The 14289-nt window shown below is 39.9% G+C and overlaps 3 protein-coding genes and 1 non-coding gene across 5 annotated transcripts; all 4 read right to left on the bottom strand.

The window, feature by feature from the left end:
- Positions 1-664: 664 nt before the first annotated feature.
- On the bottom strand, positions 665-6715 carry zgc:56231 (uncharacterized protein LOC406257 homolog). 2 transcript variants are annotated; one of them, XM_061237642.1, is made up of 18 exons: positions 6253-6715; positions 5866-5961; positions 5642-5761; positions 5356-5494; positions 5045-5229; positions 4499-4598; positions 4227-4394; positions 3982-4093; positions 3752-3814; positions 3496-3642; positions 3216-3381; positions 2730-2909; positions 2378-2517; positions 2111-2276; positions 1822-1945; positions 1362-1432; positions 1101-1220; positions 665-944 (listed from the first exon to the last, which is right to left on the bottom strand). In XM_061237642.1, the coding sequence occupies exons 1-18, from the start codon at positions 6406-6408 to the stop codon at positions 702-704; spliced, it is 2496 nt and encodes an 831-aa protein (XP_061093626.1). In that variant the 5' UTR covers positions 6409-6715; the 3' UTR covers positions 665-701. The 2 variants fall into 2 exon arrangements, with proteins under 2 accessions (XP_061093626.1, XP_061093627.1); XM_061237643.1 differs by having other exon boundaries at positions 3496-3609.
- Positions 6716-9134: 2419 nt separating this feature from the next.
- rps20 (ribosomal protein S20) lies at positions 9135-10527 on the bottom strand. Its single transcript, XM_061239979.1, has 4 exons — positions 10369-10527; positions 9859-9958; positions 9576-9649; positions 9135-9358 (listed from the first exon to the last, which is right to left on the bottom strand). The coding sequence occupies exons 1-4, from the start codon at positions 10369-10371 to the stop codon at positions 9176-9178; spliced, it is 360 nt and encodes a 119-aa protein (XP_061095963.1). The 5' UTR covers positions 10372-10527; the 3' UTR covers positions 9135-9175.
- Positions 9736-9804, bottom strand: LOC133127817 (small nucleolar RNA U54). The gene has a single exon (XR_009708678.1). It is a non-coding gene; the product is annotated as a small nucleolar RNA U54 (small nucleolar RNA).
- Positions 10528-12139: 1612 nt separating the features above from the next.
- mos (v-mos Moloney murine sarcoma viral oncogene homolog) lies at positions 12140-14270 on the bottom strand. Its single transcript, XM_061240631.1, has one exon. The coding sequence runs from the start codon at positions 14238-14240 to the stop codon at positions 13218-13220; it is 1023 nt and encodes a 340-aa protein (XP_061096615.1). The 5' UTR covers positions 14241-14270; the 3' UTR covers positions 12140-13217.
- Between the last annotated feature and the right edge of the window lie 19 nt (positions 14271-14289).

Raw genomic sequence — 14289 nt, 5'->3', positions numbered from 1 at the left:
AGCACACTCACAGGACGAACAGTGATAATGTGACCGCAGGAAAAAAATAAGTCCAATTTAACAACATATGGAAGAATAAGGTTCTAGACTACACTAGCCAGCAATCTACCATTTGGTCCATTTAGGAATACATGATTACATTGAACCATTTAACCTGCAAGCCTCATTGAGATCCGGAATCTCTTTTTCAAGAAAGACCTGGCCAGGGTAGCAGCCAAGAAAGTATCAATATACAATAAAACAATGCAATACATAAATTCATTTCTAAAATAAGCCAACCTACACTTGAAGCTTTATTACATTTGAGATATGCATGTTATAGGTAAGCTTGTCATCAATCAATATACTTCTGAAATATACTGAGAAACACCATTTTCATGAACTGGAACAAATAAGATCACCTTTGTGACAATAAATCCAGTTGAATAGGTTATACTAATTAATAGGTAGTGGAGTAAAAAGCCATTGCAAATTACCTTAAGGCATTTGGCCTTATATGTAGCTTTGAGTATGCAATTTGCATACAGTACAAAAATGAAACGCCTGGTTATATGAAGACTACTGATACTGCATTACCAGTTTCATTATCATTCAAAATAGCCAAAAACAATGAGACATTTTATGAAATGACAATTTATTAAAACACTTTAAAAAGACACTTCGATTAATTGTAAAAAAAAAAAAAGAATAAAGGTTAAAATTTAATGGAATGGCATTTTCTTGGCACTCGAAGAGGAAGCAGCTCTTACAGACTTCCTTAGGGTCCTACTGAGGGGTCCCCTTCTGGGAGATGTGACCGACTCCTTAATGTTTGCTAGCAGACCCCTTCGGGGTTTAGATTGGTTGGTCTGCCCCTTTGAAAGCTTTGCAAGTTCTTCTGTCAGAGATGCAACTAAAGTATCCTTTTCAGCCAAGTCCCTCTGCAGTCTATTGATTTCAAGGCCCTGTGGGGACAAGCAAACTGTTAACAAGCAGACAAGTTTGGTCCTAGAAATGTAGTGACATTTCACATGAGTGGCTTTGAACATGACCTACCACATAAATGAACGCAACTAAAGATACTAGCTAGCATTTTTCTGGAAAAACAATCACACATTCACCTGGCCAGCAAGGCTCTTTTGTAGTGCTTCGATTTCAGCCGATTTTTCCATAAAGCTCTCCCCGGCTTCCTGAAGGGTTTCAGACAGCTCCTCGATCTTATTTTCCAAGGAATTAATAATCTAAAGGAAGAACAAACAAAATCAGTTTTCATCTCAGTATGCATAATTACCAAACCGTAAAAAACAAAAGTACATAACGATGCAATATCCCATTATGAATGCAATCATTTCTAATAAGTTGCTGGACTCAAAGAAACATACCTCCTCTTTCTTTTTACAGAGATTTTCAGCAGCACATTTAGCATCATAGAGTATCTGGTATCTCTCGAAATCTGCAGGGGGAAAGAAAGAAAAAATGCATGCATGTGACCTTAATTACGTTTCTTGCATTCGGAATTAGATACCAAATGAAGAATATTTACCACAAACTTCATTGCAATTTGATAGGATTGCAGCGTTTAGGAGGGTACCAGACCGAAACAACATTTTCGCTCAAGTTTTAGCTCATTCATCCACTTGTATTCATAACATAACTACCATTGTTGTCAGGAGGCACAAAAGCTCTTAGAAGCCCATAGCAAACATTTTCATCGTACACTTAAGGTCATTCAGTTAAATGGATTGCTGGAAAAAAATCCATACACCTCTTCCATGCCACCCCTAACAGGTGAACCTGAACATTTGCAGTGGAATTTGTGCAGACAGGCGGAGAAACATTGACCTGCAGCAGTCTCCTGAACCGGCTCTGGGGAGCACTGAGAGGCACTCTCCATGGTAACCACGGCCGGGTGTGGTGCAGAACTCTGCAGCCCGTGCTCTGCCTCCACCAGCTTTCTCTTCAGTTCCTGAGGGGTCATCAGGAGGAGAACGCATGTGCACGCTCAAACAGCAACTGGGATTCTCACATTTATTATATACGGTAATGGCATGCACAAAAGGAAACGTGGTCATCGTACATGTATTTTGCATTGGGGCACCTGTGGTAGAGCTTGTTTGGGGGGCAGCATTACCTCAGTTTTCTGCTGTTCGGCAAAAAACTCATCCGCATGCACGTACTCGTCCTCGATCCGCTCCAGGGCACACTGGTAGGCATGGTCTTTGAGGGCATCCTTGTACAGCTCAAAGGTGTTCTCCAGCTTCTCCTCATAGCTTTCCTTTAGTTCAGCCATCTGCCGGCTGTTTAAATCAGGGGACCAGATCATTTCCTTGCATAGAGAGAAAGCATATACAGCAAAATATACAAGTCACTCTTATACCATAAACCCTAAACTTTGTACCTCCTCAGTTCCTCGCTCTCCATCAGCTGTTGCAGCATGGCGTCACCCATCTCCTTACGGATCTCGATCTCCTGGACCAGGTTTCTGCGCCTCTCTGCCAACAGCTTCTCTTTCAGATTATCGATAACATTCAGAAGGTCCTTCAAAATGAGAAATGTGACATGGTTTATTCAATGAGAAACGCTTGACTCATTAGGGGAAAAATAAAAATTATTATTAATTATTGTCTGCTCAGCAACAAACGTGTTGGAAAGGCAGTCAGCCAGAGAAGGTGAGCAGAGTAAACAGCACTGCAGTTGGATGAAAGGGGGAGCAGGGACTCAAGACAACCACACACTGGGTCCCACATTACCTCCTGAGGCAGGATGGACATTTCGGCTTCATCGTCCTCATCCAGCAACTCCTCCTCGGAGAGGTAACACTCCAGAGCTTCCCCATCGATGATGCCATTCTTCACCAGAGGCTTTCCATCCCTTCCCACCAGTCTGGGTGCCAGATGCTCCAAAGGTTTTGTAGGAATGATCTGGACCACCTGAAAAACAAGCAAGAGTTGTACCATGTACAGTTCTGTGGTAGCGCAAAACAAAGATTCTTATATACAAGAGCTGGGGTTTTATTTTAAAACACCAAGACTTAAAATACACACACATATCTTGTCATGACTCCATGACTTCTAACTGACTCCAGTTAGAAAAAGGCCAACAGAAAAACGTGATTCTAACCAGCAAGCAGTAACCGTTGAACAATAAGACATCAGGAAATGTTTGCAGGAAATCAACAGAATTGCAGGTATGTGGTGAAACTGGCTTGATGCATATATTAAGAATTTGTGACAAACCTGCTTGGCAACAGCTGAAAATTTCATGACATGCAGAGTTTCATCATAGGTAGAGGCACACTGGTTTATGTTTACGATCATACAGGCTCTGCCCTTCCCACAGAACACAGACTGAAAGAGCCGGGTAAGTTTGCTCTCACGAAAGGGAATGTAGTTGTTCTTCATTCTAAGAATAGGAAAACCATGAATGAGAGTTTGATCTATACTTAAACATGCATGAAATCAACAGATTGTAACCACTCAACATTATACTACAAATACATACAGTGAAACATCTTACCGATCACTGTGGTGGTGACGTAGTGCTGCGATACACTTTCCCAGAATTAGCAGGGAATTGTTGATGTTTCCTGCTTCTTTCAAGCGCTCGCCAAAAGTCTTGGTCTTATTGCATCTTTCAGAACCAGCCAAGTCACAGAGAGAGAGCCTGTGAGAAAAGGTTAGCTACCAATGCATGAAAACTTACTGGAATAGCTTTCACAATGCAAAGTTGATTCAATGATGAATCACCAGCTCTGGTTCACATTTAAACTTACTCTGATATCCTCTGAACTTGAGAGCCATCAATTTTCAAGAGTTTGATGGTAAATATACTGTGGCTATAAAACAAAAAGGAAATGTACATAAATAAGCTATGCAACTGCATATGCCTACAACTTTATGGGTTCAATAGTTCAAAATGACTCTGCACAGAGGTGTACTATACAATTGTAAATGGCACCATATTCCCAGAGTAGAACATCAATATGCAAAAGAACCTGTGTACCTTCTACTCGAGGACTGGTTCAACTTTGTGGAAGCAGCACTTCTGTGTTTATTCCCAATTTTCAGAATTCTGCAAGCTTCTTCTGAGTTTTGGACATTGATGCACTTTAAATCTGAATAGGAAGCAATAATATAATAATATAATATAAAAAGCATTTATAAATGCTTCTCAAACCCTTCAGTTCATCACGCGTCTGTGTGGAATTCAACCACTTGGTTACAAATCTTGATTCTAAAACACCTTGCCTCTGACATAAGAATTGCCCGTTTTGTCTTCACAGACTCTCAGCGCACTGCGTTTCTTGTTCTTGGCAGATGGGACAGGCTGCAGCAGGTCATACACAGCCTCATTGTAGACTTCATAGAAGGAGACCCACATGGAGAACTTTTCAGAAGCTGCATCAGTAGAGTCAACTGGGTGGATAAGGATTTGAAAGTTCTCAATTATTTAACAGATTTATAGTTTATTTGACGCAGGAAATACAGGAGATAAAGAACATTTGCAGTGAACAGATTACCCGTTTGGTCATAAGAAATGGATGAAAATGACAAACTGGATGCCGAAGAGGATGACGTATTGGCCAAACTTCCATCTGCTTTTGAACGCTGATCATCTTCCTGTTTGTTGTAGGGTTGGAGATGCATATAATAATCAGCCAGGTGCCACAAAGTACTAAAACATGCAATTTATTAAAATCAACATTAGTTAACCCAGGTTTCTACTTTCTGGAACTATAGATGGGCTTCAAACTTTTTGGTTAGGTTTGAAGGAATCACACTCACTGTTACCTTTAAGTCAGATTTCATACGCATCACTTAACTGCACAAACTGCCTTGCTTGATGGCACTAGTGTACACTGGTATATGAAATTCCTTTCAGAACTCCAAATTCCCTTCCAAGCAAAGATCAGAATCTCCTTGAGACATGCAGACACAATAACCCAAGTAATTTCTAGTAGAGAAAAAATTTATAAATACAATTTTAAAAAATCACCACTCCTTCCTCCACTCTATGGCCAAGAGAGCCACTGCCAATATTTCATTTCATGCTTTGCTGTACTCACCTCCTTCAGCAATGCAAATAGTGCAGCTTTCTCATTTTTCTCCAATTTGACATGACTAGGATCTAGAAACTGTACGTCACTGCTGAGATATGGCTTTAAGTTCATTTGGTCGTATAGCTTCCCTTTAATGTGACTGAAGATCACATCAAGAGCACGAGGTAAAAGTCCAGGGTCTTTGTGAGATCCTTAAAATAGGGAGAGGTTAATATAATATAATATAATATAATATAATATAATATAATATAATATAATATATAATATAAATTAAAAGACAGGCAAGCAAATAAAGAGCATAACCATTTAACAGCTACCTTGTATCGTGTGAGTTTTGCCAGCATTCGTCACCCCATAAGTGAAGATCAGAGCATTCTTCCCTTCCAGATAGTCATGCACTTGACTTTTTATGGTGCCATCAAAAAAATTTGCTTGATCAACTTCAGGTCCAAAGATCTGGACAAAGAAAATCCCATAATCAATTGCCAACAACCATTCGTTCCATGCAATGTAGATCTGAAATATAAACGTTCTAAGAGATAGTAATTTCCAAGCACTTAAATTGACCAGTATATGCAGAAAAAGCATTATAATGAGGCCAACCTGAGAAAAAGAGAATTTATGCATAGCCTGTCCAATTCCCCTTTCACTGCTCTTTAAAGTTGCTGATCCCCTTGGAGCCTGCAGCAAGACAGTCTGAGTACTTTCGAAAATGACACAGCCCTGGGGGACAGGAATGAAGACATACAGTAAAATTACGGACAGTGTTTATGTTTGGGCACAAATAATTTCACAACAGCAGTGATGGTTGATAGATGTAGGGCTACCTGGTCTTCATTGCTAGACATTTCTTCTTTGGAAAATGGCCTGACCCTTAGGTAGACCTTCAACTGATGTTGCCCAGAATTGCTTGTGGTCTCACTCTATTAAGACAAAAATGAACAGATAGAGCAAGTCATTGAGCCCAGTGACAGCCTATTTGACACGTTTTACAGTTGTCCAACTATATAGTTTAACTATATATAGAAACATTATTACCGTTACTATCCTGCTGCGTTCGCCCCAGGCTTACTATAGGCCTACGCTAGTTGAAATTCTGTAATTTCATTCTATAGTAGCCTGTAAATTTTGGGTTTGTAAATCGAATGTGTAAATAAGCCACTGTGAAACGTATACAGTACGTAGTTATATTACAATAACAAGTCAAGTTTTACCTGAGTAGAAACAATTGAAGATATCGTAGAAATGTCTGATAGGCCTCCTTTATGTGAATTACAGACATGCAGCTCATTGCAGGTTGATTCCATTGCGTCCATATCAGAATGGACTAGAACAGTGCCTTCACACGTCAAGTCGATTAATGTCGACATTTCTGGATACAATACAATCCGCCTATATGGGCAACTACTTATTCACATAAAATGTATGCACTTTAAAAATTCAATTAAACTTAGCACATATATGCTACAATATTTCACTGCTATTTGCACCTGAAGTGAAATAGCCAAGTAGTTAAACAACGATGGACAAACTGGAAGGGTTCACCACTTCCGTTGTTTTTGTTTCATATAGGTTAAGTAAACGATTGAATTGTTCAAACAAATGCCAACATCAGAACCAACACACTATCCTTAGGTTCGCAGTAGGCAGAAACGGACGGCCTACAAGCACCAGCTTTCCTTTTATCGGCCAATTAACACAGGTGGCCATTGTCGTTTGCTTAATGAGCTCTACAAAAAAAAAGAAAGAAAGAAAATCGAAATCCCACTCTCTGACAGAATTGCATTGCCCTCGCGTGCACTCTACAATGTAGGCCTATCATCTTTCCTTTGAACTTCGTGTGTTATCTATTCGAGATTTTCTAAAATCACAGTCGAAATACGACCCTGATAGGCAGACATAATGTCTGATTAAACTCGGCTACATCTAAGACGGCTGTGACGTTGCCAAACACAAAATGACTGCACGTTTGTAAGCTGCCTGTAGCCTGCAGCTGTAAGCACTCAGAACACAAATTTCAGTTGAAATGAAGACTTATATCCAAAACAGCATTATATGTGGATGAACCTTCCGATAACATCCGTCAATGAGAATATAATCTATCATATGGAACAAATTGAACAACTAATTTGGAATGTACTGTATACTATTGAGGGCGGCACGGATGTGCAGTGGGTAGCACTGCCGCCTCACAGCAAGGAGGTTCTGGGTTCGAATCCCCGTCGGCTGGCAGGTTAGGCTGATTGGAGAGTCTGGATTGCCCATGGGTGTGAGTGTGTGGGTGGGTGGTGTGTGTGCCCTGCGATGGGCTGGCGACCTGTCTGGGGTGTGTTCCTGCCTTTCGCCCGGTGTGTGCTGGGATGGGCTCCAGCCCCCCTGCGACCCTGATCAGGATGGGTGGGTTCAGATAATGGATGGATGGATGGATGGATGTATACTATTGGGAATATGATCCCATGTTCCTAAATCATCCCATGAGCATTATACATTCAGACATTAATAATGCACATATATGTTCATATAGTTCATTTATCACTTGGCTCAAATTTTGAATAATTTTAGCCCATGAAACATTATTGATGCACGTCAATCTGAAATGCACCTCATATTTGTGGCACAATGGAATAGGATGGCGGTCTCCCTCCAGACACTTCGCTTTTAGCAACACACCTTAATCCTATAATGCCCTGTGTATCAAATATGGTGTACATTTTCAGCCACTCAATAAAATAAAAACCTATTTTACACTTTTCAATACACCACCAGTGTACCACCCAATCACAAGTATTTTCATTGTCATTTTTCAATGTTGCAAGGTGGCTATTCCCATTGTGCAGAGCCTAATGCATTTCTGAGGAAACAATTTGATAAAATTAAACTATTTTAGGTTACAGTTTAAAACATTTTGTTAATACATTAATATTTAGTGTATGGAAATTGAATACTGTTCCAAATTGTGTTTTATTAATAGTAAAATCAAGTTTTTTTATGAAATTGATCAAATTTGACATGGCAGGTATTTGGAAATTTTTTTATAAATCATGTATTGTGTATGATTCTTGTCTGTTATCTTTCACCACTTTAAAAGATGCAAGTCCGGAGTGTTATTCCAAGTTATCTGAAATATACATATAATTCCACACACACACACTGTGCATTTCAGTTAATATTGATCTATACATCCAGCTTATCTAAAAATAAACACCTTCATTAAATACCCTGCAAGGGAATGATGGCCAAGATGCAAATACAGAACTCCACATTTGCAGTCTGAAATGAGGGATAGATCGCTCTCTGAACAAGGACAGACCATTTTGATGCAAACAAGATTACGTTTGGGACTTTAGGTTTCATTATTCCAAGAAAAACAGAAAAAAATTCACCCTTCCCATTTCACTGAATTTTCATCAAAATTCATTTTTTGTGGTCACTATTGAAACTACACTTAAAAATGAGCCATTCAATTTTAACAGTAATTCCCTTTTGAAGCATGAATTTGACTTAATAGATCTTTATAGGGTTAACCCTTCCCGTATACAGAGGATAGGATTATAATACCATATGGGAATTTTTCGGCTGGACGACTTAACGAGTTAAGTTTTGACGAACGCCAAATTCCCCAGATCTCAATCTGATCAAGCATCTGTGGGACAAACTGGATAAACAATAAACAAGTCCGAGCCAGAGGTCCCACCACGTAATTTACAGAATTTGAAGGATCTGCTGCAAACAGCTTGGGGCCAGATGCTACAGCACACCATCAGAGGTCTTGAGTCTATGCTGACAGGCCAGAGCCGTTTTGGCAGCACGAGGGAGACCCACACAATTTTAGGCAGGTGGTTTTAATGTTGCAGCTGACAAATATTCATTCAATGACTTCAATTCAATGCATGTTATCGCACAGGCCACAATGCGACCAACCACGGTTCTCGCACTGGATATTCACGTTTAAACTGGCCTCGTTAAAAGGGAGTCAGATTAGCATCTAAACCCAAAACCGATCAGGTAGAACCATAAGGATGCCAAAGCACAAGTCCTTTGTTGGATGCAATAACCAATCCTGAAATACAGTGCAAATAAAAACAAAGAAAACCGCTCATTTCAAATCATTTATTGCAGTGGCACAGAGAGGGACACTTATGCATCTGCAATTGTGACCTCAACTTCTACTCCAGGTTCAATGCTGATGGAAGTAATCTGCTTCACGATTTCAGACGGGCTGTGCAGGTCAATAAGACGCTTGTGGATACGCATCTGGAACCTGTCCCAGGTTTTGGAACCTTCACCACAAGGAGTCTTCCTGGTTGTGATGCGCAGAGTCTGACATGGGAGAATTCAGTTTTATGAATACATGCATGAAATCATCAAAAGTCCTCATTCAACTGATATTGAAATGATGCATGCAAACTCGTTCGCTGCAAAGTACCATCAATTCTTAATCTAGATTCAAATGCTCACACCACGTGTACCATCTACAGTAACGTGTATGCAACAAAATTGTAGATTTACTCGCAATGTGTAAGTTCGGTAGCGTTACCTTGGTTGGCATACGGACAGGCCCCTTGACTTTAAGGTTCTTCTCCTTGGCACCTCGGATCAGGTCGGCACACACTGAGGGATGAAAATGTTACGTTACGGTAAACTTTGCTAAACGTTGACTAGGTCAGAAAAGTAGCGAGGCACTAGTAGTTGAATTCCAATGGCTCAGAATAGCGTATAAGTTAATCATACAATTTCATTTACAAGAAATTTTATCCTCATAGCCAGGAACGCCAGTCACAATCATGGAGTCGTTCCAAAAAATGAAGATGCCATCTTACCTTTCTCGAGGGACTTGACATTACGACTTGTCAGAGTAATTCTGATGCGGTGGATTGCAACCTCTGCTTCAACAGGAGCTTTCCCAGTATCCTTAAATGCCTAAAAAACAAAATTTCAGCGAGCTAATCTAAATCATACTTAGTTACAACAACGCAGTCCAGTAAAACCAAAATCCTCGTGTGGAACTTGCTAGCTAGCTAAAGACAGTGACTTAAAATAAACAATACCGGCGAGCTGAATAAATAGCCCATTTGGCTATACAAACGCTTATCGATAAACAAGTAGGAATACATCACTGCCTACCCAACCTTATTTCAAAGATTTTAAAGGACATCGTTTGTCGCTGGTATATCAGGAGAACTTAAGCATTGCCACACGTGCGATGTAGCCAACTAGCGGGAAACCACATCGTAGAGCTAACGTACCAGACACGGCTAATCTGTGTCCAGCCTCTCTAGACGGCCAAATAGACGACATAAAACAGGTTGATAAACATTTACAACTCTTACCATGTTGATGTATTCCTGACCGACTTATTCGTAAAAAGGAACAGCGGTGAGCCAGGAGCTAGTATCCCCCCCACACACTTTTCAAAAGAGGGCCTGATACGGGCCTGTTACGGAATATATAGTCCTCATACGGGTACTGTTCCACCTTTGCACTAAACCTCGAGCACCAATCGCATCTCACGAATATATGACGTCATATTCTGTTTCTGTTTTATTACAGTTTCGTAAAGCATCTGGTGCCAAAAAGCAAAACTTCCCATATTTGAATGGGAAGTTTTGCTTTTTGGCACCAGATGCTTTACGAAACTGTAATACCTCCGGCAACCACTGGAGTTTGCGAGCTTCGAGGTAATGTCAATCCGTGGTTCCCTGGCTTCAGGCTTCAACCAATGGCATACATAAAAGAATATGAAAAAAAAACTATTCATTTGTACGATCTTGGACGGTTACATGAAAAAATTTCACAGAGTAGGAAATATAACGTTTTTTAATTCCTATTGATCCCTTCACGTTTAGATACGCAGTGTGCATGCTCTTGTGCTAAAAAGCGTACTCAATCATGGAAGCCTCCGTGAACTGGCTTCATGCGCCATTAAGCAGCTCCCATAGGAATAAATGGAACCGGTAAGCGGAAACTGTCTCCAGTTCTTATATCTCGATAGTTGACGCGGTCCACGATTTTTCGTCTCACTAGCTCAAGCTAGCTTTAATGTGAGGGAGTTATATGATAGAACACATTAAAAGTTAACATACCATTGACAGAGTGATCCGAGCAATCTCGTATATATTAATTTTATTTTCCTGGTGCAAGATCTTGCCTACTTATATTTCTAATCCACCTTGCTCTTCTTTCTATTAACAACCTTCAATTTTATTCTCCCTGGTGGGTAATAATCTTTGGAAAACCGGCCCGGTTTGAGCAACCATAATTGCGTAGAAATTAAACATAATGAATATGTGTTTATGTATTTAAGTATTTATGTGCTCTGTTGTTGACCTGAGATTTAAAAAACGATGTTTTTGGCAGAAAAATACAGTTTTTGGGCAGCTTGTCCTCCAGCATAGCAGATGAGTGAAGGTCACATGGTTTGTGACGTGTATTAACTTTTTTTGTTGTTGTGATGGGCCTAATGTAGGCTACAAGGCTGGAAAAGTAATGAAAACATCAAGCCCAAATAAGGTAATTGTTTGGACAGTTGTGTACACCTGTGCACTGCAGAACATATGCTACTAGGCCAATGTTAATGGAGTAGGCTAGTCCTAATTGAATAATTCAGCTGAACAGTTGCAAAGCTTGCATATAAAGACATTAACTATACATACTATGCCAATGTATTTTAGCACATATCTCTTATCCACTAGCTAGTACAAAATTATTTTATCTATTTATATACACACTTCCATTTTTTTCCACCTGGATATTTACTGTAGTAATTGTAGTGAATTTGCGCAATTGCAAGGAATCTCACAGACACCATTTGAGCACAGATTTGTTTACGTCAACCTTGATGAGGCTCCATGGTAGAATGCCTTCCCAGCATAATTTCAAGACTGGCATGTCATGGTCCAGTTCTCTCTGTGAAACATTCTAATGCTCAGGTGTCAAACTCCAGTCCTGGAGGGCCTCAGTGTCTGCTGGTTTTTGGGGCGTTCTGGGCACCTGTGGTTCATTCAAGTCATTGATTGGTTAAAGTATCCACACGCCTTGTTCTCAAAGCTTTAATTGGCAGCAGATTGAAAGGAAACAACAAAAACCTGCAGACCCCTGGGAATTGAGTTTGACACCCTAATGCTATTTCTAATGGCATTAAAAATTTTGGCGATCACAGTGCTGTAGAACATCAGCAAAACTCCTGCTACATAAGAGCTGGGCATATGCTGCACCAGGGAAAAAAGGTTTTGTACACTAAAAGATGCCTCAAATACATAATACTTTCTTAATTGAGAACTGACAGACCCCCATGTTGTCCAGTCTTTCCTCAATTAAAAGTTACAGCTGTATGCATATTGGATGCATCTTTTAATGCATGAAGCCTTTTATCTGATTTTCACTTTCAGCATTTTTACACCAAGTATCACATTTTAGGTCAAACATAGTAATTTGAAACTAATTTAATAATTTGTTATTGATTACAATACAGTGCATACACCACAAGCCAAATACATTTTAATGAAATTGTAAACATGTAAAAATGAATATAAGACAATTGCATTAAACATTAAAAATGATCTAATCCATTTATACACATTTAGGTTCATAATTTAAGACAAGAGGATTAAAGTAAAACAAAAGAATGTCACCCTCTTTTTTTAAGAAGTTGAGTAGTACAACAATTTTAAAATGAGACTACAGGCTAAAGGTATTTATGGCTAAACTTAAAAAAAAAAAGAAGTAAGGGAACAGGGCTAGGTCAATGTAGTAATTCTCTTTTTCATGTAACGTAATTATTCATTCAATTTAAACGAACTACAAATTGCCTGCTCCCATTTAGAAAGATCATTCGAATGCTTCAATCCCGGTATGGTCCCAAGTAAGTGACGTGTCTCGCCCTCTAGCGGTCATCCACCTCAAGTACAGAGATTACTTGAGATTTCAACATGTACATACAAATAAGTTAAGTCAAATGCAAGACATCCAGGATGAAACATAAAATAGAGTCTACAAATGGACGTACACCATCTAAAAGTACATTGTAGTTCAACCTATACTTTCAAGTCTATTTACAATAATTTACAACAATGTAGCCTACACGTAAAATAAGAAATTAAATGTATAGCCTTCAGAATGAAATAATGTAGCCTATACAATTGGCACTACATCCATATGCATTGTAGTCCGACCTGTGCTTTCAAGTCTGTTCAAAAGACTGCATCGTTTCAATTTCCCCAAGAAGGTCTCTGGAGCTGAGTCTTTGACTCGGGTCGCCGTTCCAACATTTTTCGAGAACCGATTTGCAAGCTTGACCCCAGATTGTATTGAGGAAAAATACACTTGTGACAGATGGGCGCAAATTATATGCAACAACAGCATACAATACCGGCTGCCGATCTCCTTCGTACGGCTGCTCTTCCGTGATCATTTGCCAAAAGGTGATTCCAAACGAGTAAATGTCTGCCATCAAGGTAACATCTTCCCCTTTCAAGAGTTCAGGTGCTCTGTGTGTGTAGGTACCCGCCGCGTGAGACTTACGGGGGGTTATGGGGGACGAATCTTTGTGGAGTTCCAACTTCTGTGAGCATCCAAAGTCTGCAATTTTGCAGATATCCCCGTCGGTTACAAGGATATTCGCCGGTTTTAGATCTTGGTGTACAATTAAATGGGAGTGGAGGAAAAATAGCCCATTTGCAATGTCTTTTGAATATTTCAAACACCTGTCCTTCCCCAATGTGCCGGTGGTACCATAGATTAAATATTGTAAATTTAAACATCCTGCATACTCCATCAATATGGTTCCAATATTATCATCATTGTCCGAATTATCTGGCATGCAAGTTGTAGCTGCTATAATTCGAACAATGTTTTTGTGTCGCAGATGAGCCGCGTTAAGCTCTGACCAGAAGCTTTGCCTCGAGGCGAGCTTGTTTTTGGAGCACTTCTTCACCTTTTTGATTGCAATGGTCTCACCAAAGTAAAGTCCTCTGTAAACTGATCCAAAGCCGCCCGATCCAATGGGCTGGAGAGACCGTAGTTCTTTCCAATTAATCACAGACGACCAGAGTTTGCGCGCACATCTACCGTGAAAGCTTTGAGTTGGCACCTGTAAAGTCGAATCATTAGTGTATTTTGCTAACGGACTACTGCAAACTCCAAAATCAAGAGACGGGTAAAAATCCTTGGGCAACAACCGAGTCACTGGGATTGGAGAGGGCATTGTTCACGCATGGCTTGCACTCTTCCGCAAAGAGAGTCGAACGGCATTG

This window comes from Conger conger, chromosome 4 (assembly GCF_963514075.1).
Source record: "Conger conger chromosome 4, fConCon1.1, whole genome shotgun sequence".
Lineage (NCBI taxonomy): Eukaryota > Metazoa > Chordata > Actinopteri > Anguilliformes > Congridae > Conger > Conger conger.
Note: the sequence above shows the minus strand (reverse complement) of the source record. Positions and strands in the feature narration are given on the sequence as shown.